General features: G+C 46.8%; 1 protein-coding gene across 2 annotated transcripts; it reads right to left on the bottom strand.

The window, feature by feature from the left end:
- Positions 1-232: 232 nt before the first annotated feature.
- Positions 233-22,681, bottom strand: LOC141048853 (mpv17-like protein 2). 2 transcript variants are annotated; one of them, XM_073544941.1, is made up of 6 exons: positions 22,559-22,681; positions 12,835-13,079; positions 3,845-4,006; positions 1,539-1,615; positions 1,346-1,474; positions 233-586 (listed from the first exon to the last, which is right to left on the bottom strand). In XM_073544941.1, the coding sequence occupies exons 2-6, from the start codon at positions 13,025-13,027 to the stop codon at positions 515-517; spliced, it is 633 nt and encodes a 210-aa protein (XP_073401042.1). In that variant the 5' UTR covers positions 13,028-13,079; positions 22,559-22,681; the 3' UTR covers positions 233-514. The 2 variants fall into 2 exon arrangements, with proteins under 2 accessions (XP_073401042.1, XP_073401049.1); XM_073544948.1 differs by lacking the exon at positions 22,559-22,681 and adding an exon at positions 13,607-13,758.
- Between the last annotated feature and the right edge of the window lie 4,707 nt (positions 22,682-27,388).

The raw sequence follows: 27,388 nt of genomic DNA, 5'->3' as shown, positions 1-27,388 counted from the left end.
CATTCTCGCGCGATCAGTGGGGGAGCCGGTCGGAGGTAAGTATCACACACAGCAATATCGCTATAACGTCACAAAATCGGTGACGTTATAGCGATATCGCTATGTGTAAAACCCCCTTTACATGACAGATGAGAACGGTCTGGCCTGCTGAATTTCAGCAGCCGATCCTTTTGATCTCCCTGGAGATGACCAGAACACTCCTTTCCATGGAGGGAGTTACTCTCTAAACAGCTTTCTAACGTGTACAGATACCTTTAATGTGTTCTCATTCATTCATTCAATGACTGCAAACAACTGTTGAAAATGGGATTGTTTAAGCAATCACCAAATGTGACAATAATAAAAAGGGAAAAAGAAGGATTTTCTAACTGTTAGAAGCAATAAAAAGACGTGTTTCCATGGGGTAACTTAATGCATTAAAATAATATAACAGAGATACTGCAATAAACAACCTGAAAATACACAGTATCATATAAGGTATTTTGCAAAGCTTCTTTTCCCAGATAGGGTCACGCTATCTTTTTCCATCCGTTGATTTCCAATCGATCAGCATTGGTTGAGAATGACATGTCTGTTCACTAGACACCTGATTGAATAAAAATATTAGTCAATAACTTAGATTTTAGTCTTTTCAATATTTTCTCAAATAGTGATCAGGACAAACTCTCCATATATTTAATGTGGATTCTATTACCGTATATTAGCCTGAGACAAGATCACTGGAGGGATACTGGGATCTGTGCATGTAATGATAGAATATAGTAGTGGCCAATCCCTCAAATGCTGCTAGGAGCATGCTTATGTAAAAGGGGTCATTTAGCACTGATGGTATGTTAGTTGGTTTTATGTTAAGTGCTTTTTTAAGTGCTATTGTGTGAAATTGATATTTTCTTCATGTAAAGTCTTGTTAATACAACAATATCTTCAGTCCAAGTGCTGTCCCTATAAAAAAAAAGGACACTGACCAATGTCATTCAATGGGGCTGTGTAAATCAGAAATTTTTTTTATTGGTCAAATCTGCATGTGCAAAAAAAGAAAAGAAAAAAAAAGAAAAATCGCAGCTTGCAGTAGTTTCGTCCATACTCTCCTATTTAATTCTATGGAAGCGCAAAAAAAAAAAAATTGGAGGCCATGTGGACTCACAGTACAGCACTTGTACGGATACATTACAATTCTGTTACATAGGAAATTGTAAATGATTAATAGCTGCTGACTAGAAAAACGGATTGTATACGGACTGCACACGGATAACAAATGGGAAAACCATTGAACCACTTTTCTGGATGAAAATCAGAGCAATTTTTTTTATACCGTCGTGTGTCTCTACCCTAAAGAACATCTTACCCTGTGTTTAAGGTAGGAGAGGTAGACATCCCAGCCCAGTGTGATGAAATTCACATACATTACACGGTACTTAGTCGGTAAATAGTAGAAATTTATCAGTTGAGCAGGTGGCCATACACACCATTCTGTCTGAAAAAGACAACACAGTTATAGGCGGCATAACCCCATTGTCATTACACCGATCCAAACTCACCTTGTACATTTCCCAAAATTTGCCTTTAAATTCTGCCCAACTGTTCCGGATAGTTTGCCCTTCCATTGAGCCAACCCCTGTCATGGAAAATGAAAGATTTTATTAAAGGGATTGTTCCGTCTAAAATGACAAGTCTGAAGACCCAATATGTGACTGCAGAAATGTGAATCCTCGCGGCGCACAGTGTGTACACTGAGAAGATTCACAAGTCTGCAGACACATAGAGTGACTGCAGACTTGTCATTTTAGACTGGTCAGCCCCTTTAAGACCCATCATAAACTTCACCAATACAATAGTCCCCATCTCTTTTATGCTGAAAAAATTAGTAGACTGCTTACTAAACACAGAGAACTTATTAAGACTGGTGTTTCATACACATTAATTATGAGGTTAGGCAGAAAAAAAATCCCCAGAATTTATTATGAAGCAAAAACTCAAATCTACACTAGCCCCCTAATTTGTGATTTTTCTTTTTTAATAAATCTTTTATGTAAGCTGTATCATGGTAGAATAAAGGCTTTTTTATTTTTCATCACCTGGACTGGATGCTGTTCCTTTCTATTGTTTGTATCACTTTAAGCCCAATTGGGTCATTGGACTTGTATCTTGTGTTTAAAGAGCTCTTTTTTGTCATACATGTGGCTTCACTTTTATCATACTTTTTTTTTTTTTTTTGGGGGGGGAGGGAGTAACTGTTGTTCGTATTTTATTTTTATAGCCACAGCGGACCACTAAAATACATTTTAAAAAGTTCCTCTTTCTGTAACAATTATTTTTATTTATCAAATAGTGTTTTTTTGGAAGCAGGGCTAGTAACTATTTTTTCATTTACAAAAAATCACACAAGAGCTTACCCAATAGTGAACAAAAGTGTGTCCTCAGCTGCTAAGGTCATATATGGGTCGGTGTCGTCAGCCCACAACTAAAAAACAATAGCAAAACGTGTAAGATGACCTGCGCTAAAGGACTAAAAGAAGGCTGAAAATAAATAGGTCATAAACCCAACCTTAAAAAGTAAGATACCAGTTCAATAATGATGGAAAAATAAATACAATACAAGGGTGGTAGATTAAGTCTGACTACCAGTAGCTTTTACAGTGGAAAACCACAGAACCAACAGGGACGCCCATTGTGCACGGAGTTCCTGCGGTGTTACAGCCCCAGTTTGAGCTCAGGTCACCATTGTCGGTATGTACCCGCTTTAGCTATGGCGGCGTGCACTCCTGTATCCTACGGTGCATGCTCTGCATTTTTAGGCTGTCACTGGAACACCACTCATATTAATCAGCCTCTGCAGCTACCACCAATTTCATCTCTTTCGGTGAGTGCCCATTCTTCTAAGTATTATATTGTTTGTTTTTTTGCGTGCATCAGCACGTGTACACACACAGATATATGTTGCATTCTAGACTTATGTTCCATTTCTGGTGGTTCTGTGGTTTCCCACTGAAAGCTACTGGTAGTCAGACTTGATCTACCACCCTTGTATTGTATTTATCTTTCCATCATTATTGAACTGGTATCTTACTTTTTAAGGTTGGGTTTATGACCTATTTATTTTCAGCCTTCTTTTAGTCCTATAGTGCAGGTCATCTTACACGTTTTGCTATTTTTTTTATTTATTTTTGTCCTGCTTTTTATTTATCTAAATTTCACATATTTAAATACTTTTTTTCCGATCTTACATCCCCTGTAACTGGTATAGTAGCCCCAGTTACAGTGGAAATGAAGCCTTCTGGGTGAATAGCAGAAATGACTGGGTCTCCTTAGATCTAGCCACTCATGCTCCCTCCCAACACCAAGAATTCACATGACTGCTGGGGTCTGGTCTAGACAGCATCCACAGCCCTTGCTATTACTCTACAAAACAGTAACTGTTTGAGAAGGCAGAGATGGTAATAAACCATCTGTGCCTTCTTAATTGAGAGCTCAGCTGTGTCCAACAGCTGGTTTTATGCTCCCGTACAATAGTCAAAGTAGAACGTTGATCACAAGTTTGAAGTCTATGGGCGGTTCAAAAGTGGTTTCTGAAAATAACTTAGAAAAAATGTACGGTAATCATACTGTTTATGTTCATCTGAATAACTAACATTATGTTTATGCAGGTTATTTGATCAGTCGGAATTTGCACTTTACGTATTAAAGAGCTCCCATCATATTGGGTAACTCCATTATCCTGTAGCACTTTTTTCTTTTGACAGTTGTGACAGATTGCTCCTCGCCCTTTGTTGACGTTCAGGTTGGTATAATTTAATTGGTTTTAAAGACCTGCTGCCCTTTCCTTGAAACTTTAATGTATTCTTACCAACAAAAAACAGCACTCCCAAAATAGGGGATACCACTATTTGTTCAAGCAGAACTTTCTTCACTACCACTTGAACTGTTGCTCTCGGTAAAAGGCGATCCAGCCAAATATACCAGTAATGATCCAGTGGGCCAAAACAGTTGCCAATGATAAACATCCTACCTGCGTACACAGGAATATGAAGATAAAAATAATTGCTAAAGATCAATCCAATAATACAAAAGAAATATACAGTAATGGGATATATAGAAGTCTACAAAGTGATGACGGGAGAAAAATATTTATATTACCACGTTAAGGTGTTTGTCCAGCTTAAAAAAATAATCTTAAGATGTGTTTACGACGGTGATCAAATCTGTGTTGAGAGTGTTCATCACAAATGCCATAACATGCTGGACAAACAGTGCAGCAGGCTACCCTATTTTATATATTGATTGGATGGACATCATAACAGAAACCAGTTGAATCGTATTAGGCTATGTGCACACGATGCGTTTTCGCGGCGTTTTTATACGTGCGTAAACGGTCCAAAAATGCAATGGAATATTTATGCAAGGTAATTCAATGACCATCATAAAGTGTTGTGCACATGATCAGTAAATTTCCGTCCGTCATCCGTACTTGCGGGTTTTTTTTCTGTAGCATGGCAATGACTTCAATTGAGTCAGTCAATTCTGCAGCAAAAACGCAGGTGCAAAAAGGTTTGCGTATTTGCTGCAGATTTGCTGCCAAAAACGCTGTGAATTGTCAAAGGAAATGATGTAAGAAGGAGGAAGAGTGTGTGGACGGAGAATGTGGGTGTCTGTCTGCCCTTGCAACGAACAGCCCATAGTGATTGTACTTAGGCGTCATCTGATGGGACTACTACTCCCATCCGGCTACATCTTGTCACATATAACAGACAGCATGAGCTGATGATGGGAGAATGTTCTCATCATCTGGCGCCTGTGTTCAATTGTAAAAAAAAAAATCAAAACATTTACATTCACATACAATATAGATACTCACCAAACGCCTAATCCCCGATGCCTGTGTCTCCTGCAAACAATCAAAAATAATAAATCAACATATACTCAACTTTCCGCCATAGTCCATTTAATACAGAGTGTCCCATGGGATCTCACCAGGCCTCCGGTGATACACTGAGAGGAGGTAATCGCTTCCGCAGTTTGATCAGCTTCGGTGCTCTCGCTTATGGCACCGCTGCATGGGAAAGTTCTCACTCAGCGGTAGTGCCGTAAGAGCACTGGAGCTGATGAACTCTCACAGCAGCACAGTGATACGCTACAGGAGCAATTACCTCCTGCCACTGTATCGCCGGCGGCCAGGTAGAGCGGTCACATCTCCTGATGTGACTGTTCTACACGTGAGATCGCCGTGGGACACTTGGTATTAAGTGGACTATGTTGGACAGGATAGTATTATATATACACAAAAGGAGTACAAATTACCCATATAAAATATAGAAAATTTATTAATTCATCACAATAGACATATCATCCAAAATTGAAAAATATTTAAATTATTACATAAAAAATATCAAAGTGATGGACACATGACAATAGGTCTGACACATTTACATAATTATATGGGACTGGGATTCAAAGATCATAAAATATTCCATAATGATATAATATATATGTATCCATTATAACACTATCATAGTACCAGGAAATCACCAAAAAAATGTCTATGGGTATAGCAAGCTCAAATAAAACCATATCACCCTAAATATGGCCCCATAAACATCCTAAAGTTTCCAAAATAACAAGTCCAGCATTAAATGGAATCTCACCCAAATTGGTCCCAGTAAGTGGTCAGATCGTGGGGCTGCACGATCTGACCGCTTACTGGGACCAATTTAGGTGAGATTCCATTTAATGCTGGACTTGTTCTTTTGGAAACTTTAGGATGTTTATGGGGCCATATTTAGGGTGATATGGTTTTATTTGAGCTTGCTATACCCATAGACATTTTTTTGGTGATTTCCTGGTACTATGATAGTGTTATAATGGATACATATATGATATATTATATCATTATGGAATATTTTATGATCTTTGAATCCCAGTCCCATATAATTATGTAAATGTGTCAGACCTATTGTCATGTGTCCATCACTTTGATATTCTTTTTTATGTAATAATTTAAATATTTTTCAATTTTGGATATGTCTATTGTGATGATTAATAAATTTGTTATATTTTATATGGGTAATTTGTACTCCTGTGTATATAGTCAGTATACCTTTTTAGTGGTAAATTTTACTGACTTAACCCCTCTTTCCTGGATTTTTATTCATAGGATAGTATTATATATTGGTTTATCATTTTTTGATTGTTTGCAGGAGACGTAGGTGTCGGGGATTACACGTTCAGTAAGTATGGTAAATTTAGATTTAATAAAGGTGTCTGTCATTGTTTCAAATAAAGGTCATTATTCTGGGTGACTGTTTTATACAATATCACTATGGGGTTAGTAATGGATAGGTGTCTTATTGACGCCTCTCAATTACTAACCTGTGGGCTTGATGTCACCTGATGATACAAAGGTGACATCAATCCCACAAATATGAACCCCATTTGCATTTTTTACAGGGCAAGTGGGAAGAACAAGGCTAAGTACCAGAATTGGCGCATCTTTAAGATGCGCCACTTCTGGGATGGCTGAGAGCTGATGTTTTTTAGCCTGAGGGGTGCCAATATCCATGGCCCCTTCCCACGCTATTAATATCAGCCCTAAGCTGTCTGCCTAGCCTTTGCTGGTTCGATTTTATAGAAGGACCCAATGTCAGTTTTTTCTGGGGTTCCCCTGTAAACTAGCCAGTAAAGGCTAACAAAACAACTGTGAACTGATATTTATAGCCTGGGAACCTTTATGGCTATTCGCTCCTTCACAGAATATTAACAGCAGCTGTCGTCTTTCCCTCTGCTGGTTATGAAAATTATGCGGGAGCCCACACATTTTTTTAAAAATTGTTTTAAAAAATGAACATATTGCGTTTCACAGATTTCTGACAGTTGCTGTTTTGTTACAGCATATGTAGGGTAATTATGTTATTGCTCCTACATAGGCTGGTGACTGTGCATCTTTATTTAACTCTTTATGTACCGCTTTATTAATGAGGGTATCTGGCGACACCTGCTCATTACTAAACCTCAGGACTAGTAATTAATATTATATATACACACACACTAATGTTTGTGTGTGTAACCATTAAAAATCTGAACATGGTATGTAATGACATTTATGGTCTTCATTTCCAAAATGGAGAATGAAAAAGAAAAGGTTGAACAAGGAAATTACATCACAATTCTTTTTTTTTAATAATATATCTTTATTTATCTCTATGGATTTACAAAAACGCATCAAAAACGTATGTATTTTCCGCAGCGTTTTTCTGCCAAGAGATGCAGAAACCTTGCAGAAATTTCTGCAAGCAAATACGCAACATGTGCACATAGCCTTATAGGCTGGTTTCACATTAGCGCTTTTTAAGCGCACGCACGGCCGGGGTAGCTCCGCCCCCGAGCCGGCTCTCTGCCCGGCGTGCCCGCCCCTTGCTTGTAGCGCCGCCTCCTAGCGGACAGCGGCGCCTGCGATCGGCGCACCCTATCTTTAGCATAGGTTGCGCAGATCGTGCGCAGGCCGTGCGCTAGTTGCGCTTTGACCTGCGCTGCGCACTTTTGACGGTGCGTCGTGCGCGCCAAAATCCGAAAAGTTCGATTTTGGCGCGCACGGCGCACCGTCAAAAGTGCGCACCGCAGGTCAAAGCGCAACTAGCGCACGGCCTGCGCACCCTATGCTAAAGATAGGGTGCGCCGATCGCAGGCGCCGCTGTCCGCTAGGAAGCGGCGCTACAAGCAAGGGGCGGGCACGCTGGGCAGAGAGCCGGCTCGGGGGCGGAGCTACCCCCGGCCGTGCGTGCGCTTAAAAACCGCTAATGTGAAACCAGCCATAGTCAGTTGGGTTCATCAGATGTAGTAGGTGGTAAGGTGGTTTCACATTAGCGCTTTTTAAGCGCACGCACGGCCGGGGGTAGCTACCCCCGGCCGTGCGTGCGCTTAAAAAGAGCTAATGTGAAACCAGCCTTAATCCCGAGACGGATCCTGCAATTCGGTCATTTTCATTGTTCTACTCCTATGACAGCAGGAGAACACAGATGTGAACACAGCAACTTGCTACAATACTTTCAAAGCTCCACCAACATTCTTTCAGTTTCACTTCTGCATTAGAATAAACACAGGAGAGAGCCATCTTTATGCCCACCATGCATAAAGTGAGTGCTCTGTGCAGATGGTACCCAGGGTCTGGAGGAGAGGAGACTGTAATCCGGGCCCTGGGTGCCATAGTCCTGTAAAAATAGAATAAAAATAAAAATTAGAGATATAATCACCCTCTGGCGGCCACCGGAGTCCTTCCCGACTCTCTCCATGCTCCCGGCATCTTCCGGTCCCAGTAATGCTTTGCACGAATGACAGCTGATGACGTCGTGCTCTCGCAAGCGTGACGTCATTTCAGGTCCTTCGCGCAAAGCATTACTGGGAACGCCGCAGAGCAGATCGGGGGCCGTCAGAAGGTGAGAATAACAATATTTTTTTTATTACTTTTAACATTCTATCTTTTACTATTGATGCAGCATAGGCAGCATCAATAGTAAAAAGTTGGTCAAACTTGTCAAGCGCTATGCTTGACGAGTATGACCAACCTGTCAATCACATTTCCAAGCGATGCTTCAAATCGCTTGGAATGCACAAGCATTCCACAAGCGAAAAACACTTGCAAAACACTTGTTTTTTGCGGGGAAAAATGCATGCGAATTTGCATGCGTTTTACCCGCGGCAGGAGTTGTGTCCTTCCTCCATTCCAGTCAACATTCTCCAACAGGCATAATGCCAAACTGAATGCCCATTTCTTCCTATGTGTATCACTAACCTGACAAGTCTGCAGCTGATTAGTCTCTGTTCACACCTACTTTCTAAGTTTTGTTTTAGGAACAGCGAAATGCATCTCTAGTGGAAAAACTATATATTGCAGAACGGATTCAAGTGGAAGCAGAGGGGCCCTATTCCCTATAACAGGTTCTGCCTGGTTTTCAGCTGGTTTTTTTTTTGGTTTGTTTTTAATAGAACAAAAACTGCAGCATGCAGAGTTGTATTAAAAAAAAAAAGCAGATGAAAAACAGATAGCAGACCAATCTTGTTATAGTGAATAGGGCCCTTATGCATCCGTTCTATAACGTAGCCTTTTTCCATGTGAAATCTATTTCTCTGTTCCTAACATGCAACTTGGGGGAAGATGTGAACAGAGCCAAACACCTTCTGTACATCGTATGGCAGTATGAGCAGGCATTTTAGCAGATGGATCTAGCACACAATGGTGACACATATGGCAGTATGAGGAGACATTCTAGCACATGGATCTAGCACACAATGGTGGCACATATGGCAGTATGAGGAGGCATTCTAGCACATAGATCTAGCACACAATGGTGGAAAAATATGGCAGTATGAGCAGACATTCTAATACACGGATCTATCACACAATGGTGGCACATATGGCAGTATGAGGCAGCACGGTGGCTCAGTGGTCCTGGGTTCGCATCCCACCAAGGACAACATCTGCAAGGCGTTTTTTTGTTCTCCCCGTGTTTGTGTGGGTTTCCTCCGGGCACTCCGGTTTCCTCCCACATTCCAAAGACATACTGATAGAATTTAGATTGTGAGCCCCATCGGGGACAGTGATGAAAATGTGTGCAAACTGTAAAGCGCTGTGGAATATGTTAGCGCTATATAAAAATAAAAAAATCTGCGATCTAGCACACAATGGTGGAAAAATATGGCAGTATGAGCAGACATTCTAGCACACGGATCTAGCACACAATGGTGGCACATATGGCAGTATGAGCAGGCATTCTAGCACACAATGGTGGCAGTATGAGCAGGCATTTTAGCAGATGGATCTAGCACACAATTGTGGCAGTATGAGGAGGCATTCTAGCACACAATGGTGGCACATATGGCAGAATGAGCAGGCGATCTAGCACACAATGGTGGCACATATGGCAGTATGAGAAGGCATTCTAGCACACGGATCTAGCACAAAATGGTGGAAAAATATGGCAGTATGAGCAGGCATTCTAGCACACAATGGTGGCACATGGCAGTATGACAAGTCATTCTAGCACACGGATCTAGCACACAATGGTGGCACATGGCAGTATGAGCAGGCATTCTAGAACACAATGGTTGCACATATGGCAGTATGAGGAGGCATTCTAGCACACAGATCTAGCACACAATGGTGGAAAAATATGGTAGTATGAGCAGACATTCTAGCACATAATGGTGGAAAAATATGGCAGTATGAGCAGGCATTCTAGCACATATGGCAGTATGACAAGTCGATCTAGAACACAATGGTGGCACATATGGCAGTATGACAAGTCGATCTAGCACACAATGGTGGCACATATGGCAGTATGAGGAGGCATTCTAGCACACGGATCTAGCACACAATGGTTGCACATATGGCAGTATCACAAGGCATACTAGCACACGGATCAAGCACACAATGGTGGCACATATGGCAGTATGAGCAGGTATTCTAGCACACAATGGTTGCACATATGGCAGTATGAGGCGGCATTCTAGCACACGGATCTAGCACACAATGGTGGCACATATGGCAATAAGAGCAGGCATTCTAGCACACGGATCTAGCACACAATGGTGGCACATATGGCAATAAGAGCAGGCATTCTAGCACACGGATCTAGCACACAATGGTGGCACATATGGCAGTATGAGGAGGCATTCTAGCACACAATGGTGGCACATATGGCAGTATGACAAGGCATTCTAGCACACGGATCTAGCACACAATGGTGGCACATATGGCAGTATGAGCAGGCATTCTAGCACACAATGGTGGCACATATGGCAGTATGGGGAGGTATTCTAGGACACGGCTCTAGCACACAATGGTGGCACATATGGCAGTATGAGCAGGCATTCTAGCATACGGATCTAGCACACAATGGTTGCACATATGGCAGTATGAGGAGGCATTCTAGGACACAATGGTGGCACATATGGCAGTATGAGCAGGCATTCTAGCACACAATGGTTGCACATATGGCAGTATGAGGCGGCATTCTAGCACACGGATCTAGCACACAATGGTGGCACATATGGCAATAAGAGCAGGCATTCTAGCACACGGATCTAGCACACAATGGTGGCAGTATGAGGAGGCATTCTAGCACACAATGGTGGCACATATGGCAGAATGAGCAGGCGATCTAGCACACAATGGTGGCACATATGGCAGTATGAGAAGGCATTCTAGCACACGGATCTAGCACAAAATGGTGGCACATATGGCAGTATGAGGAGGCATTCTAGCACACAATGGTGGCACATATGGCAGTATGAGCAGGCATTCTAGCACACAATGGTTGCACATATGGCAGTATGAGGAGGCATTCTAGCACAATGGTGGCACACATGGCAGTATGAGGAGGCATTCTAGCACAATGGTGGCACATATGGCAGTATGAGCAGGCATTTTAGCAGATGGATCTAGCACACAATGGTGGCACATATGGCAGTATGAGCAGGCATTCTAGCACACAATGGTGGCACATATGGCAGTATGAGGCGGCATTCTAGCACACGGATCTAGCACACAATGGTGGCACATATGGCAATAAGAGCAGGCATTCTAGCACACGGATCTAGCACACAATGGTGGCACATATGGCAGTATGAGGAGGCATTCTAGCACACAATGGTGGCACATATGGCAGTATGACAAGGCATTCTAGCACACGGATCTAGCACACAATGGTGGCACATATGGCAGTATGAGCAGGCATTCTAGCACACAATGGTGGCACATATGGCAGTATGAGGAGGTATTCTAGGACACGGCTCTAGCAGACAATGGTGGCACATATGGCAGTATGAGCAGGCATTCTAGCATACGGATCTAGCACACAATGGTTGCACATATGGCAGTATGAGGAGGCATTCTAGGACACAATGGTGGCACATATGGCAGTATGAGCAGGCATTCTAGCACACAATGGTGGCACATATGGCAGTATGAGGAGGCATTCTAGCACACGGATCTAGCACACAATGGTGGCACATATGGCAGTATGAGCAGGCATTCTAGCACACAATGGTTGCACATATGGCAGTATCACAAGGCATACTAGCACACGGATCAAGCACACAATGGTGGCACATATGGCAGTATGAGCAGGCATTCTAGCACACAATGGTTGCACATATGGCAGTATGAGCAGGCATTCTAGCACACAATGGTTGCACATATGGCAGTATGAGCAGGCATTCTAGCACACAATGGTGGCACATATGGCAGTATGAGCAGGCATTCTAGCACACAATGGTGGCACATATGGCAGTATGAGCAGGCATTCTAGCACACAATGGTTGCACATATGGCAGTATGAGGCGGCATTCTAGCACACGGATCTAGCACACAATGGTGGCACATATGGCAATAAGAGCAGGCATTCTAGCACACGGATCTAGCACACAATGGTGGCACATATGGCAGTATGAGGAGGCATTCTAGCACACAATGGTGGCACATATGGCAGTATGACAAGGCATTCTAGCACATGGATCTAGAACACAATTGTGGCACATATGGCAGTATGAGCAGGCATTCTAGCACACAATGGTGGCACATATGGCAGTATGAGGAGGTATTCTAGGACACGGCTCTAGCACACAATGGTGACACATATGGCAGTATGAGCAGGCATTCTAGCATACGGATCTAGCACACAATGGTTGCACATATGGCAGTATGAGGAGGCATTCTAGGACACAATGGTGGCACATATGACAGTATGAGGAGGCATTCTAGCACACAATGGTGGCACATATGGCAGTATGAGGAGGCATCCTAGCATACGGATCTAGCACACAGTGGTTGCACTTCTCTGTACCTACCTGTCCTCAGCCAATCTAGCCTTCTCTTTGGGTCTTTCCTGATCTCTCGAGTCTGTTGAATGATGTCTCCGATGCTGAGCAGTATCCCAGAGCTCACTGTGTTAGTCACCAGCAAATTGTGGGAATTAAACATCTTTCGCCAGAAGCCTACAACAGAGTTCAGTATGGCCCTACCCTGGAGAGACATGACCATCAGACGGCAGCCAACAGAAGTCCAGCATGTAGAAAGAAGCGGCACAGTACACCTGGAGGAAGAAAGAGCAGTCCTATTAACCTGGAGTCCGAGGTGTGGAAGAATTGCACATGACCTTAAGAAGTTCTGAGAAAACAGCGCTAGGAGTGAACCCCCTACAGAATATATATGTATTACACTCACTGATGAGAAGTGGGGGCCATGAAAGACCCCTACTCTCCTCATAATAGTTATATCAGACTGGATCACTAGTCCCCAAATCTGGATGTGGAGATATGGCAGGGTCCTACTCTAATGAATATACCTCGTGACACAGAATCTCCCTCCACCCAATGTCATGGCTGCAGTTACACACAAAACAGAGACTGGGCCGCTTTAAAGCTGTTGTCCAACTTAAGTGATATCTTACAGACTTGTGGGGGTCCAGCATATCACATAATTTGTTTCCCCAATACAAAAATGCACGGGACGTCGGACGCCTGACCACCACTCCATCTCTGTGGAACCCCCAGAAAAAGCTGATAGCAATGCTCGTCAGCCCCGTAGGAGAGAAATGGATCCGCGGTGGGGTATACGCACTAGCACTCCATTGCAATGGGGACAGAAGTATGTCGTTCTGCCGATCAGTGTGTCAGAAGCCCACCGATCAGCATTGGATTCAGGGTGTGAATGACCAACAGCTGCGGGCTGACGGTCAGCTGTGTGGGGAGAGCTGCAGCGGACTGACGCTCAGCTGTGTGGGGATAGCTGCTGTGGGCTGACGGGTCAGCTGTGTGGGGAGAGCTGTAGCGGACTGACGGTCAGCTGTGTGGGGGTAGCTACTGTGGGCTGACGCTGTGTGGGAATAGCTCTGTGGACTGACGGTCAGCTGTGTGGGGGTAGCTACTGTGGGCTGACGCTCAGCTGTGTGGGGGTAGCTACTGTGGGTTGACGCTCAGCTGTGTGGGGATAGCTGCTGTGAGCTGACGCTCAGCTGTGTGGGGATAGCTGCTGTGGGCTGACGGTCAGCTGTGTGGGGAGAGCTGCAGCGGACTGACGCTCAGCTGTGTGTGGGTAGCTGCTGTGGACTGACGCACAGCTGTGTGGGAATAGCTCTGTGGACTGACGGTCAGCTGTGTGGAGGTAGCTACTGTGGGCTGACGCTCAGCTGTGTGGGAATAGCTCTGTGGACTGACAGTCAGCTGTGTTGGGGTAGCTGCTGCGGACTGACGGTCAGCTGTGTGGGAATGTAGAAAAGAAACACCGTGAGCACCACTAGAGGGTGGTGCTAAGGTTAGGTTCCCAAACCATATAGACAGTAGATATAAACCTAGCACTCAACTTGTGTTCAAAAGAAGATTTATTGTAGTACGCAAGAAAACGTTTTGGTCAATTGTGACCTTTTTCAGTTACTACAAAGATGAATACATAAATGAAAGACATATAACAGAAAAAATAAAATAAATAGAAAATAAAATACAGAATAACAGAAGTATATACACTGTAGGTTACATGGTCATATGTATGAAAATTCACTAAACGCAGATTGTAATAACCAGGTACCACGCACAACCCATCATGAGGACAGTTTAGGAGAGAGGAAAAAATACAAAAAACACCCAAAGAGGATGTGTGACGTACCAAGCTGTACTAAATATGCAGCAATAGGTTATGCACCTGTTGGGTAACTTGATGTGCTCATAATCTATAGAGAACGGTACATAGGAGTGAGCTGAACATGTAGTAAGCAAGGGGTGTCTATGGTATTTGAAGTTATTACTTACTAAGACAATCCATCTATCAGCATGAGTAATGCACTGAAATAGATACAGGTATAATTTTTTCCTCTCTCCTAAACTGTCCTCATGATGGGTTGTGCGTGGTACTTGGTTATTAGAATCTGCGTTTAGTGAATTTCCATACATATGACCATGTAACCTACAGTGTATATACTTCTGTTATATTTTGAAATTTATTTTTTATTTTTTTCTGTTATATGACTTTCACTTATGTATTCATAACTGAAGAAGGTCACAATTGACCGAAACGTCCTCCAGGCCATATTCTCGGCCTGGAACATTCTGACTAAGCTACATAGGAAAGAGAATAAGGAGGATATGATTAGAAGACTCCCTCTCTCCTTCTTGGCCCAGATTTACAATTTCTCAATACCAGATACCTGGGATGAGGTACGCATAAAAAAAGTTGGAGACTTATGGGATGGGAAAGAGTTTAGTACTTTTAGTGAGCTTAAATCCAAATATCATCTACCCTCGTCAGAAATATATTCTTTTTTCACGGTAAAAGAGAATATAAAAAAGCTGTTATGCAGCAGGGCTAAGAAACTGGAAATTGTCTCTTCATTACTAGTTAATATTAATCATCAGTTTAAATGGAGTATTAAAAATATCTACTCACATTTTAACAAAGATACATCCTTTTCAAAAAACAATTATATGCACAAATGGGAGCTTGATTTAAATATTATAGTTCAACCAGAACAATGGGAGTACGCCACTAGGCATACCTATAAGTCTACTATTTCTATGGCCTTGCAGGAGTCCTTTTATAAAGTAATGAATAGATGGTACTATACGCCTATACGGCTATCCCATATTAATCAGGAGATCTCATCCCAATGTTGGAGAGGATGTGGAAACCCTGGCAATTTATATAATATCTTTTGGAGCTGTCCAAAACTAAAAATCCTCTGGAAGGAAGTCAAAATCCATATTAATACTTTACATGATAGTGAAATTACTGTAACCCCGCAGATGGTACTTCTCTCTTTAGATCTGGAGAGTATCAATCCTTCAACCAAATACATAATGATTCACATCTTTCTAACTATAAAAAATTCATTAGCATTTTTTTGGAAAAAATCAGATATCCCTTCCTTCTCAGATATTCTAGACACATTACGTTTCCATAGCTCTACAGAAGAAAGATTTGCTTTTAATAGCAACTCTTTGAATAAATACCACACAAAGTGGGCTCGGTGGAACTCAAAATTTTTGTAGTTACAATAAGCTGCTTATGGTTCCTACAGGAATGCGACTCAGGTTAAGCTTTAAGTCTGGATTGGTAGTAGTGTTAGGTTAGTTTATTCTTTAGTTTAATACTATTAAGATAAATACAACAGTAAAATGTTTAATGTTTACGAAGTATATTGTATGACATGTTTTGCAAAGCATCTATTATAAAAGAGTTCTCTAAGTTTTATATTATTCCCTTTTCTTTTTTGTTCACCCTTCCTTCCCTTATGAAAAATTAATAAAAATTATTTGAAAAACAATTGACCGAAACGTTTTCTTGCGTACTACAATAAATCTTCTTTTGAACACACTTGAGTGCTAGGTTTACATCTACTGTCTATAAGCTGTGTGGGAATATCTGCTGTGGACTGACGGTCCGCTGTGTGGGAATAGCTGCTGCAAGCTGACGGTCAGCTGTGTGGGGATATCTGCTGCGGACTGACAGTCAGCTGTGTGGGAATAGCTGCTGCAAATTAATGGTCAGCTGTGTAGGAATAGCTGCTGGGGGCTGACGCTCAGCTGTGTGGGAATAGCTGCTGCGGACTGACGGTCAGCTGTGTAGGGGTAGCTGCTGCGGACTGACGGTCAGCTGTGTAGGGGTAGCTGCTGCGGACTGACGGTCAGCTGTGTAGGGGTAGCTGCTGCGGGCTGACGGTCAGCTGTGTAGGGGTAGCTGCTGTGGACTGATGCTCAGCTGTGTGGGGATAGCTGCTGTGGACTGATGCTCAGCTGTGTGGGGATAGCTGCTGTGGGCTGACGGTCAGCTGTGTGGGGGTAGCTGCTGGAGGCTGACGCTCAGCTGTGTGGGGTAGCTGCTGGGGGCTGACGCTCAGCTGTATGGGGGTAGCTGCTGGGGGCTGACGCTCAGCTGTGTGGAGGTAGCTGCTGGGGGCTGACGCTCAGCTGTGTGGGGGTAGCTGCTGGGGGCTGACGCTCAGCTGTGTGGGGGTAGCTGCTGGGGGCTGACGCTCAGCTGTGTGGAGGTAGCTGCTGGGGGCTGACGCGCAGCTGTGTGGAGGTAGCTGCTGGGGGCTGACGCTCAGCTGTGTGGGGGTAGCTGCTGGGGGCTGACGCGCAGCTGTGTGGGTGTAGCTGCTGGGGGCTGACGCTCAGCTGTGTGGGGGTAGCTGCTGGGGGCTGACGCTCAGCTGTGTGGGGGTAGCTGCTGGGGGCTGACGCTCAGCTGTGTGGGGGTAGCTGCTGGGGGCTGACGCTCAGCTGTGTGGGGGTAGCTGCTGGGGGCTGACGCTCAGCTGTGTGGGGGTAGCTGCTGGGGGCTGACGCTCAGCTGTGTGGGGGTAGCTGCTGGGGGCTGACGCTCAGCTGTGTGGGGGTAGCTGCTGGGGGCTGACGCTCAGCTGTGTGGAGGTAGCTGCTGGGGGCTGACGCTCAGCTGTGTGGAGGTAGCTGCTGGGGGCTGACGCTCAGCTGTGTGGAGGTAACTGCTGGGGGCTGACGCTCAGCTGTGTGGAGGTAGCTGCTGGGGGCTGACGCTCAGTTGTGTGGAGGTAGCTGCTGGGGGCTGACGCTCAGCTGTGTGGAGGTAGCTGCTGGGGGCTGACGCTCAGCTGTGTGGAGGTAGCTGCTGGGGGCTGACGCTCAGCTGTGTGGAGGTAGCTGCTGGGGGTTGACGCTCAGCTGTGTGGGGATAGCTGCTGTGAGCTGACGCTCAGCTGTGTGGGGATAGCTGCTGTGGGCTGACGGTCAGCTGTGTGGGGAGAGCTGCAGCGGACTGATGCTCAGCTGTGTGTGGGTAGCTGCTGTGGACTGACGCACAGCTGTGTGGGAATAGCTCTGTGGACTGACGCACAGCTGTGTGGGAATAGCTCTGTGGACTGACGGTTAGCTGTGTGGTGGTAGCAACTGTGGGCTGACGCTCAGCTGTGTGGGAATAGCTCTGTGGACTGACAGTCAGCTGTGTTGGGGTAGCTGCTGCGGACTGACGGTCAGCTGTGTGGGAATGTAGAAAAGAAACACCGTGAGCACAACTAGAGGGTGGTGCTAAGGTTAGGTTCCCAAACCATATAGACAGTAGATATAAACCTAGCACTCAACTTGTGTTCAAAAGAAGATTTATTGTAGTACGCAAGAAAACGTTTTGGTCAATTGTGACCTTTTTCAGTTACTACAAAGATGAATACATAAATGAAAGACATATAACAGAAAAAATAAAATAAATAGAAAATAAAATACAGAATAACAGAAGTATATACACTGTAGGTTACATGGTCATATGTATGAAAATTCACTAAACGCAGATTGTAATAACCAGGTACCACGCACAACCCATCATGAGGACAGTTTAGGAGAGAGGAAAAAATACAAAAAACACCCAAAGAGGATGTGTGACGTACCATGCTGTACTAAATATGCAGCAATAGGTTATGCACCTGTTGGGTAACTTGATGTGCTCATAATCTATAGAGAACGGTACATAGGAGTGAGCTGAACATGTAGTAAGCAAGGGGTGTCTATGGTATTTGAAGTTATTACTTACTAAGACAATCCATCTATCAGCATGAGTAATGCACTGAAATAGATACAGGTATAATTTTTTCCTCTCTCCTAAACTGTCCTCATGATGGGTTGTGCGTGGTACTTGGTTATTAGAATCTGCGTTTAGTGAATTTCCATACATATGACCATGTAACCTACAGTGTATATACTTCTGTTATATTTTGAAATTTATTTTTTATTTTTTTCTGTTATGACTTTCACTTATGTATTCATAACTGAAGAAGGTCACAATTGACCGAAACGTTTTCTTGCGTACTACAATAAATCTTCTTTTGAACACACTTGAGTGCTAGGTTTACATCTACTGTCTATAAGCTGTGTGGGAATATCTGCCGTGGACTGACGGTCCGCTGTGTGGGAATAGCTGCTGCAAGCTGACGGTCAGCTGTGTGGGGATATCTGCTGCGGACTGACAGTCAGCTGTGTGGGAATAGCTGCTGCAAATTAATGGTCAGCTGTGTAGGAATAGCTGCTGGGGGCTGACGCTCAGCTGTGTGGAGGTAGCTGCTGGGGGCTGACGCTCAGCTGTGTGGGTGTAGCTGCTGGGGGCTGACGCTCAGCTGTGTGGGGTAGCTGCTGGGGGCTGACGCTCAGCTGTGTGGGGTAGCTGCTGGGGGCTGACGCTCAGCTGTGTGGGGTAGCTGCTGGGGGCTGACGCTCAGCTGTGTGGGGGTAGCTGCTGGGGGCTGACGCTCAGCTGTGTGGGGGTAGCTGCTGGGGGCTGACGCTCAGCTGTGTGGGGTAGCTGCTGGGGGCTGACGCTCAGCTGTGTGGAGGTAGCTGCTGGGGGCTGACGCTCAGCTGTGTGGGGTAGCTGCTGGGGGCTGACGCTCAGCTGTGTGGGGTAGCTGCTGGGGGCTGACGCTCAGCTGTGTGGGGGTAGCTGCTGGGGGCTGACGCTCAGCTGTGTGGGGGTAGCTGCTGGGGGCTGACGCTCAGCTGTGTGGGGGTAGCTGCTGGGGGCTGACGCTCGGCTGTGTGGAGGTAGCTGCTGGGGGCTGACGCTCAGCTGTGTGGGGTAGCTGCTGGGGGCTGACGCTCAGCTGTGTGGGTGTAGCTGCTGTGGGCTGACGCTCAGCTGTGTGGGTGTAGCTGCTGGGGGCTGACGCTCAGCAGTGTGGAGGTAGCTGCTGGGGGCTGACGCTCAGCTGTGTGGGTGTAGCTGCTGGGGGCTGACGCTCAGCTGTGTGGGGTAGCTGCTGGGGGCTGACGCTCAGCTGTGTGGGGGTAGCTGCTGGGGGCTGACGCTCAGCTGTGTGGGGGTAGCTGCTGGGGGCTGACACACAGCTGTGTGGAGGTAGCTGCTGGGGGCTGACGCTCAGCAGTGTGGGTGTAGCTGCTGGGGGCTGACGGTCAGCTGTGTGGAGGTAGCTGCTGGGGGCTGACGCTCAGCTGTGTGGGTGTAGCTGCTGGGGGCTGACACTCAGCTGTGTGGAGGTAGCTGCTGGGGGCTGACGCTCAGCGGTGTGGGTGTAGCTGCTGGGGGCTGACGCTCAGCGGTGTGGAGGTAGCTGCTGGGGGCTGACGCTCAGCGGTGTGGGTGTAGCTGCTGGGGGCTGACGCTCAGCTGTGTGGAGGTAGCTGCTGGGGGCTGACGCTCAGCTGTGTGGAGGTAGCTGCTGGGGGCTGACGCTGAGCTGTGTGGGGGTAGCTGCTGGGGGCTGACGCTGAGCTGTGTGGGGGTAGCTGCTGGGGGCTGACGCTCAGCTGTGTGGAGGTAGCTGCTGGGGGCTGACGCTCAGCTGTGTGGGGGTAGCTGCTGGGGGCTGACGCTCAGCTGTGTGGAGGTAGCTGCTGGGGGCTGACGGTCAGCTGTGTGGAGGTAGCTGCTGGGGGCTGACGGTCAGCTGTGTGGAGGTAGCTGCAGGGGGCTGACGCTGAGCTGTGTGGGGGTAGATGCTGGGGGCTGACGCTCAGCTGTGTGGAGGTAGCTGCTGGGGGCTGACGCTCAGCTGTGTGGGGGTAGCTGCTGGGGGCTGACGCTCAGCTGTGTGGGGGTAGCTGCTGGGGGCTGACGCTCAGCTGTGTGGGTGTAGCTGCTGGGGGCTGACGCTCAGCTGTGTGGAGGTAGCTGCTGGGGGCTGACGCTCAGCTGTGTGGGGGTAACTGCTGGGGGCTGACGCTCAGCTGTGTGGAGGTAGCTGCTGGGGGCTGACGCTGAGCTGTGTGGGTGTAGCTGCTGGGGGCTGACGCTCAGCTGTGTGGAGGTAGCTGCTGGGGGCTGACGCTGAGCTGTGTGGCGGTAGCTGCTGGGGGCTGACGCTCAGCTGTGTGGAGGTAGCTGCTGGGGGCTGACGCTCAGCTGTGTGGGTGTAGATGCTGGGGGCTGACGCTCAACTGTGTGGGTGTAGATGCTGGGGGCTGACGCTCAACTGTGTGGGTGTAGATGCTGGGGGCTGACGCTCAGCTGTGTGGGGGTAGCTGCTGGGGGCTGACGCTCAGCTGTGTGGGGGTAGCTGCTGGGGGCTGACGCTCAGCTGTGTGGGGTAGCTGCTGGGGGCTGACGCTCAGCTGTGTGGGGTAGCTGCTGGGGGCTGACGCTCAGCTGTGTGGGTGTAGCTGCTGGGGGCCGACGCTCAGCTGTGTGGGTGTAGCTGCTGGGGGCCGACGCTCAGCTGTGTGGGTGTAGCTGCTGGGGGCTGACGCTCAGCTGTGTGGAGGTAGCTGCTGGGGGCTGACTGTCAGCTGTGTGGAGGTAGCTGCTGGGGGCTGACGCTCAGCTGTGTGGAGGTAGCTGCTGGGGGCTGACGCTCAGCTGTGTGGAGGTAGCTGCTGGGGGCTGACGCTCAGCTGTGTGGAGGTAGCTGCTGGGGGCTGACGCTCAGCTGTGTGGAGGTAGCTGCTGGGGGCTGACGCTCAGCTGTGTGGAGGTAGCTGCTGGGGGCTGACGGTCAGCTGTGTGGAGGTAGCTGCTGGGGGCTGACGCTCAGCTGTGTGGAGGTAGCTGCTGGGGGCTGACGCTGAGCTGTGTGGGTGTAGCTGCTGGGGGCTGACGCTCAGCTGTGTGGGTGTAGCTGCTGGGGGCTGACGCTCAGCTGTGTGGAGGTAGCTGCTGGGGGCTGACGCTGAGCTGTGTGGGTGTAGCTGCTGGGGGCTGACGCTCAGCTGTGTGGGTGTAGCTGCTGGGGGCTGACGCTCAGCTGTGTGGAGGTAGCTGCTGGGGGCTGACGCTCAGCTGTGTGGGGGTAGCTGCTGGGGGCTGACGCTCAGCTGTGTGGGGGTAGCTGCTGGGGGCTGACGCTGAGCTGTGTGGGGGTAGCTGCTGGGGGCTGACGCTCAGCTGTGTGGAGGTAGCTGCTGGGGGCTGACGCTGAGCTGTGTGGAGGTAGCTGCTGGGGGCTGACGCTCAGCTGTGTGGGGTAGCTGCTGGGGGCTGACGCTCAGCTGTGTGGGGTAGCTGCTGGGGGCTGACGCTCAGCTGTGTGGGGTAGCTGCTGGGGGCTGACGCTCAGCTGTGTGGGGTAGCTGCTGGGGGCTGACGCTCAGCTGTGTGGGGTAGCTGCTGGGGGCTGACGCTCAGCTGTGTGGAGGTAGCTGCTGGGGGCTGACGCTCAGCTGTGTGGAGGTAGCTGCTGGGGGCTGACGCTCAGCTGTGTGGGGTAGCTGCTGGGGGCTGACGCTCAGCTGTGTGGGGTAGCTGCTGGGGGCTGACGCTCAGCTGTGTGGGGTAGCTGCTGGGGGCTGACGCTCAGCTGTGTGGGGTAGCTGCTGGGGGCTGACGGTCAGCTGTGTGGGGTAGCTGCTGGGGGCTGACGCTCAGCTGTGTGGGGGTAGCTGCTGTAAATTTCCAATCTGGGGCTGTTTATATGATTTCCCATATAACACAATGGAAGGGCCTGACTAGCGCTTTCCACACTGATAGTGCCAATCTGTGTGGGAACACAAAGGGGTAAACCCACTATCAACTGTGCGTGGGTAAAGGGGGAAATCACGTGACAGCAGTCCGCATCGCTGCAGTGTGACAGTGACTCACGGTCACTAATGCCGTGGGTATACTAACCCTCTCCGCAATAAAACCTTTCCTAGAGGCCCCTTCTCTCCAGAAGTGACGGTGAAACGGTCATGAAGCTACAGTCGCCATTTCTAGTTCAGTCCCGTGCCCTCATTTCCGGCTGTGGCCTGTGTGACGTCACCGGGAATACTGCTTGGCCCGTGGTGATTCGGCTGTGAGATGGAGTAGGTCGCCCCCTGCTGGTGAATGGGATTCAGTGAGACCTACGAAGGCCTGTAACTAGGGAAACAGACGTTGCCCATAGTAACCCATCATTCTGCAGCTCTCGCATTCCTGTCAGCCATAGCCCTGGTGGCACTTGGTAGTGTTTGTCTATTACCTGTACTGTGCGTCCTGCTGCCACAGTGGTACATGAAGGGTTACACAGTACTGTTCCAATTGCATGCAAATCTGTGAGGAAAAAGAGGTGAAAGACAGGAGTAGCCTTTATGGCCGACATCTCCATATAATGAGCCAGACTATGGGGAACAGCCGCAGGAGCCGCACAGAAGCATTAATGCGTTTCCGCCGTTACCCCCAAGAGCCAACCCGTTCTCTCTTTTCCCGCTGACATATTGATATGGGGCGTTGGTTGGGTTTTGGGGATAACTATAATGTCCAATTTCCATGTGGGGGTGAAATGGCGACAACCCCCCCCCCCCCCCCCCCCCCCATTCCTCCTTAGTTTTCCAGGTTTAGTTTTTTGTATGGTGAAAGTGACCTGTTCTTCAGGTCGGTACGATGACGGCCATGACAAACGTATAGTTGTTTTTATTAATATGTTTTATATTGTAGTTACACAACTTTGGGAAAAGATGTCCGCCTTTTCGGAGAACAGGAATTCAGTTTTTCAGCAATGAGGGTTTACTATCTGTGTCCCGAGAGGATGCGTTTTAGCAAAGGAGCGGCGATACCAAATATGACTATTTTTCTAAATGTTTAATTTCTTTATTTTTGGATAAGTGAAAGGGAGTGATTCAAACATATATATATATTTTTTTTTTTCACTTTTAGACTCATAATGCCTGTTTCTTAGGCAATCCCTGCCTGTGTTGCAGCAGTCGAACAGCACACGTAATAATAATCTTTATTTTTATATAGCGCCAATATATTCCGCAGCGCTTTACAGTTTGCACATAAGACACTTGGTTACCACATGAGCATGCTCCTATAACACCTTATTCGAGCACTTTCACTCATCACTATCTCCTATGAAGCCCACCCTGTGCTGTGCCTCTCAGGGTTACCAAGATGGTGGCAACTGGGGCTTTTATCAAGCCCCCAGCGGCCATGGCAATCCATCAGCACACCTGAATGGACAGCCCCGCAGGATCATGCCATAAATAACTCTGTCAGAGACTGAAAGCTTCATTGCTGCTGTTATATGCAGGTACCATCTGTATACAGGGCCTGGACCTTCACTGAGGTCCTGGGCTCACTATATATACCATGGCCAGCTCCATGACATATCTCTCTCTCTCTTATTTTTCTGTTTCTCTCTATCTCTCTGGGTCGCCCTCCCAGGGCTGTGGGGTACTCGGTACCGGGCTGGTGTCAGCGGGATGTGTCACAGCAGCGGTGACCCGGTCCGTGGCCCTGGGCACCCAATTAATAGGGGAAGTTTGAATAGTGGAATGTAGTTAATGGAGTAGTTCGTGACGCCACCTGTGGTGTTCGGCAAGTGAGATGTTAAGCAGACGCTGCCTGCAGATCAACTGGGACTGATGGTAGGGTGCAGCAAAGATGTAAAAGCTCCCCACAGGTGAAGCTGTAGTCCCAGGGCAGTGTAGATGTGGTTGGCACGGGGATGTAGCAGTGCCGGAAGGGTAGGAAGCAGACGAAGACACAGCGGGGTACAATTTCTGTACCTTTACTTGGTAAATGCAGTCCAGAGTCCTGATTACAGATGGTACCGGAGCAGGCTAGCCTGGAAGCAGCTCAGGGATTCTCTCTCAGCAGATGGGCTGTGCAGTCTCCTTCTTAGCGCTTATTTGAATGAAGTATTCCTAGTACTGAGTTACACTGAAGTTCCTCCTAATTTTCTTCTACTAGCACTCCTCGAATGGCAGACAGCTGTAGCCGCTATTCCTCTCTTGGCTCACTCCGTGCTGTTGTGCCTCTGAGTCTTAGATGGGGTAGGGCATTTACAGCCTCCTACTCCTCTGGTATCTGATGCAGGACCTTTAGTATCCGTACAACCGTGGAGACCAGGCTCCAGTTCATGCGCTCTCGCTGTGAGGGAGCTCTCTTTCCTCAGCTCAACCTCCAGCTTCTCTCCACACGTCTACACACATGGCCCTCCTCACACTAACTGACCACTCCTTCCTCTTGGCCCTCAGAGAGCACTCCTCCCTTCAAATCCGGTTCAGAGTCCCCCCTGCTGGCCTGGAGTGGAACTGTGTTGCATGTGTAGGTTAACTGCGAGAGAGACCCTTCACTGCTTCCAAGCCTGGCATTACCCTCCCTGGAGGAAGGCAAAGCCACTGTGGCGGCCATACTCCTGGGGGCGCCACATCTTGATCTCCTTCTTTCTCTCCTTCTCTCTCTCCTCTCACCCAAGGGAAGGAGCTCTATTTTACTTTTTGAATGTAAAATTTGCTTGAATAATTAGTTGTTGTCATGTTGCATTTGGAGAGCCCCTAATGTGCCTAAACAGTGGAAACTCCCACAAGTGACACCATTTTGGAAACTAGACCCCTTAAGGAATATATCTAGATGTGTAGTGAGCACATTGAATCCCCAGGTGCTTCATAAGTTTATAATGTAGAGCTGTGAAAATAAACAATCACGTTTTACCCACAAAAATGTACTTTTAGCCTCAATTTTTTTTATTTTCATAAGGGTAACAGGAGAAAATCGAACTCCAAAAGTTGTTCAATTTCTCCTGAGTGTGCCAATACCCCATATGTGGAGGAAAACTACTGTTTGGGTGCACGGCAGGGCTTGGAAAGGAAGGAGTGAAGTTTTGGAATGCAGACTTTGATGGAATGGTCTGCGGGCATCATGTCACGTTTGGAGAGCCCCTGATGTGCCTAAACAATGAAAAGCTTCCATAGGTTACCCCATTTTAAAAACTACACCCCTCAAGGATTTTATCCAGGGGTATAGTGAGCTTTTTGTTTTCCAATAATTTTTATTAAGGTATTTCAAATTTAACAAACATAGGAAAAAAGGGTATGGGAAATGGGATACAGAAGGAAAGGGAAGGGAAAAGAAAATACAATAGGAAACTCAATGAGTGATCATTTATAGCCATTACTCCATAAGCATCTTAAAGCTAAAAGCTAAGAATATAACTAAAACTTAACATCTGAAGTCTAAAATCTAAAATAAACAGAAGAAAAGAAAAATAAGATCCTATCTGGATTCAGAAGTGACAACAAAACTAGTTATTTGTCCAAGAAGTTATTATGTAGAGCAAAGCGTCTTTCTAATGCGCTATGTATCAGAAGATTGTGAAAAATATCTTCGAATTTTGGTATATCGGTTTTTTTTCCAGTGTGCTGTGTGAGAATCATGTGGGAATAGTGGATGAGGGCAGGTATATCTTGCCCAGATTCCTTTCCTATGTGGCCTAGTCTGGTCAGTATCGCACCTGCTTACTAATGGATAATGGGAGGTGGATATAAAAGGATGCCAGGTGGTTGTGTGAGTGTCTCAGCCTGGGAACACAGAGAGCCTGTCTGTGTGAGAGACACACGTGAGTGGAAGCAGTGCCCACTGCAACTGTGGTTTGGCTGGACGGGAGAAGCCCGCCAGTTGGTAGTTAGGTTGTCCATTGTTTAGTTAGTGCCGGACAGGCAAGGATTTGTTTTATGTTTTATTTCCTTTTGCATTGCTTTCACCGTTAATAAACCTGACCCAGGGTCAGTTATACACGAATCCCAGCTCTGCGCCTGAGTTTCATGCTGAACGCACTTGACCTTTGACCCCAGCAAAGGCGATTCCGGAGTGTTTTATCACATTGTGGTGGAGAACGCGGGCAGCACGTTGCAAGCATGAGCATGGAGGACGTGGTGAAAGCGCTGGTACAGTCCACCGCCGTCCAGCAAGAAGCTAATCGGGTGATGATGGCCCAGCTGAAGGAGTTGGTGGACATGACAGTTACCGATCGTTCACTTCTCCAGCAGGTGGCGCAGCGCTTGGCAAGCTTACCTGAGGTTAACCTGGAAGCCGAGTCGAGAGTAATTCACGTGAGTCGGTACTGGCAGAAGAGGCGATCCCGGAGTGTTTTATCACAGCTGCTATTGAGTTTTTAACTACTAGTAAAATATGTACTATCATTAATGTATCTGAAAAGTCTAAATTTTCTAGATCTAATAAAAGAAGAGCCATACTAGGGGAAATAACCAATTTCCTTCCCAAAAAGGTGTTTATATGAACAGATACTTCCTTCCATAGACTCTTAACATTAGGGCATTCCCAAAATATGTGATATATGTTTCCCACCATTCCACACTCTCTCCAACATAAGTTGGAGTTACCTGGATTTATAAAATTCAGCCTCGAAGGGGTATAATACCATCTCACAAACATTTTGTAGTAAGACTCTTGTAGTGTCATTGAGATTGTTGCTATGTAAGAAAACTTCAAGGCATCTTGCCATTGTTCGAGTGTGGGTGTAATGTTTAATTCTGACTCCCATCGTTTCATATATGCGCTCTTTAGTATAAACGTGTCTTTATTGAAAATGTTATATATGTTCTTTAAGCTCCAAACGTTCTTTTTCTCTATGTTTCCCAAGTATAAAGATATAATGTCCAAATTTAGTGGCTTAATTTGGGAGAATTTTTTAATGTAGCTTTTTAGAATGGTGAAAAAGAGAAATTCTGAGGAGGG

This window comes from Dendrobates tinctorius, unplaced genomic scaffold (assembly GCF_039654945.1).
Source record: "Dendrobates tinctorius isolate UK_male_01 unplaced genomic scaffold, ASM3965494v1 ptg000011l, whole genome shotgun sequence".
Lineage (NCBI taxonomy): Eukaryota > Metazoa > Chordata > Amphibia > Anura > Dendrobatidae > Dendrobates > Dendrobates tinctorius.
The sequence above is the reverse complement of the archived record's forward strand: the minus strand, read 5'-3'. Positions and strand labels throughout refer to the sequence as shown.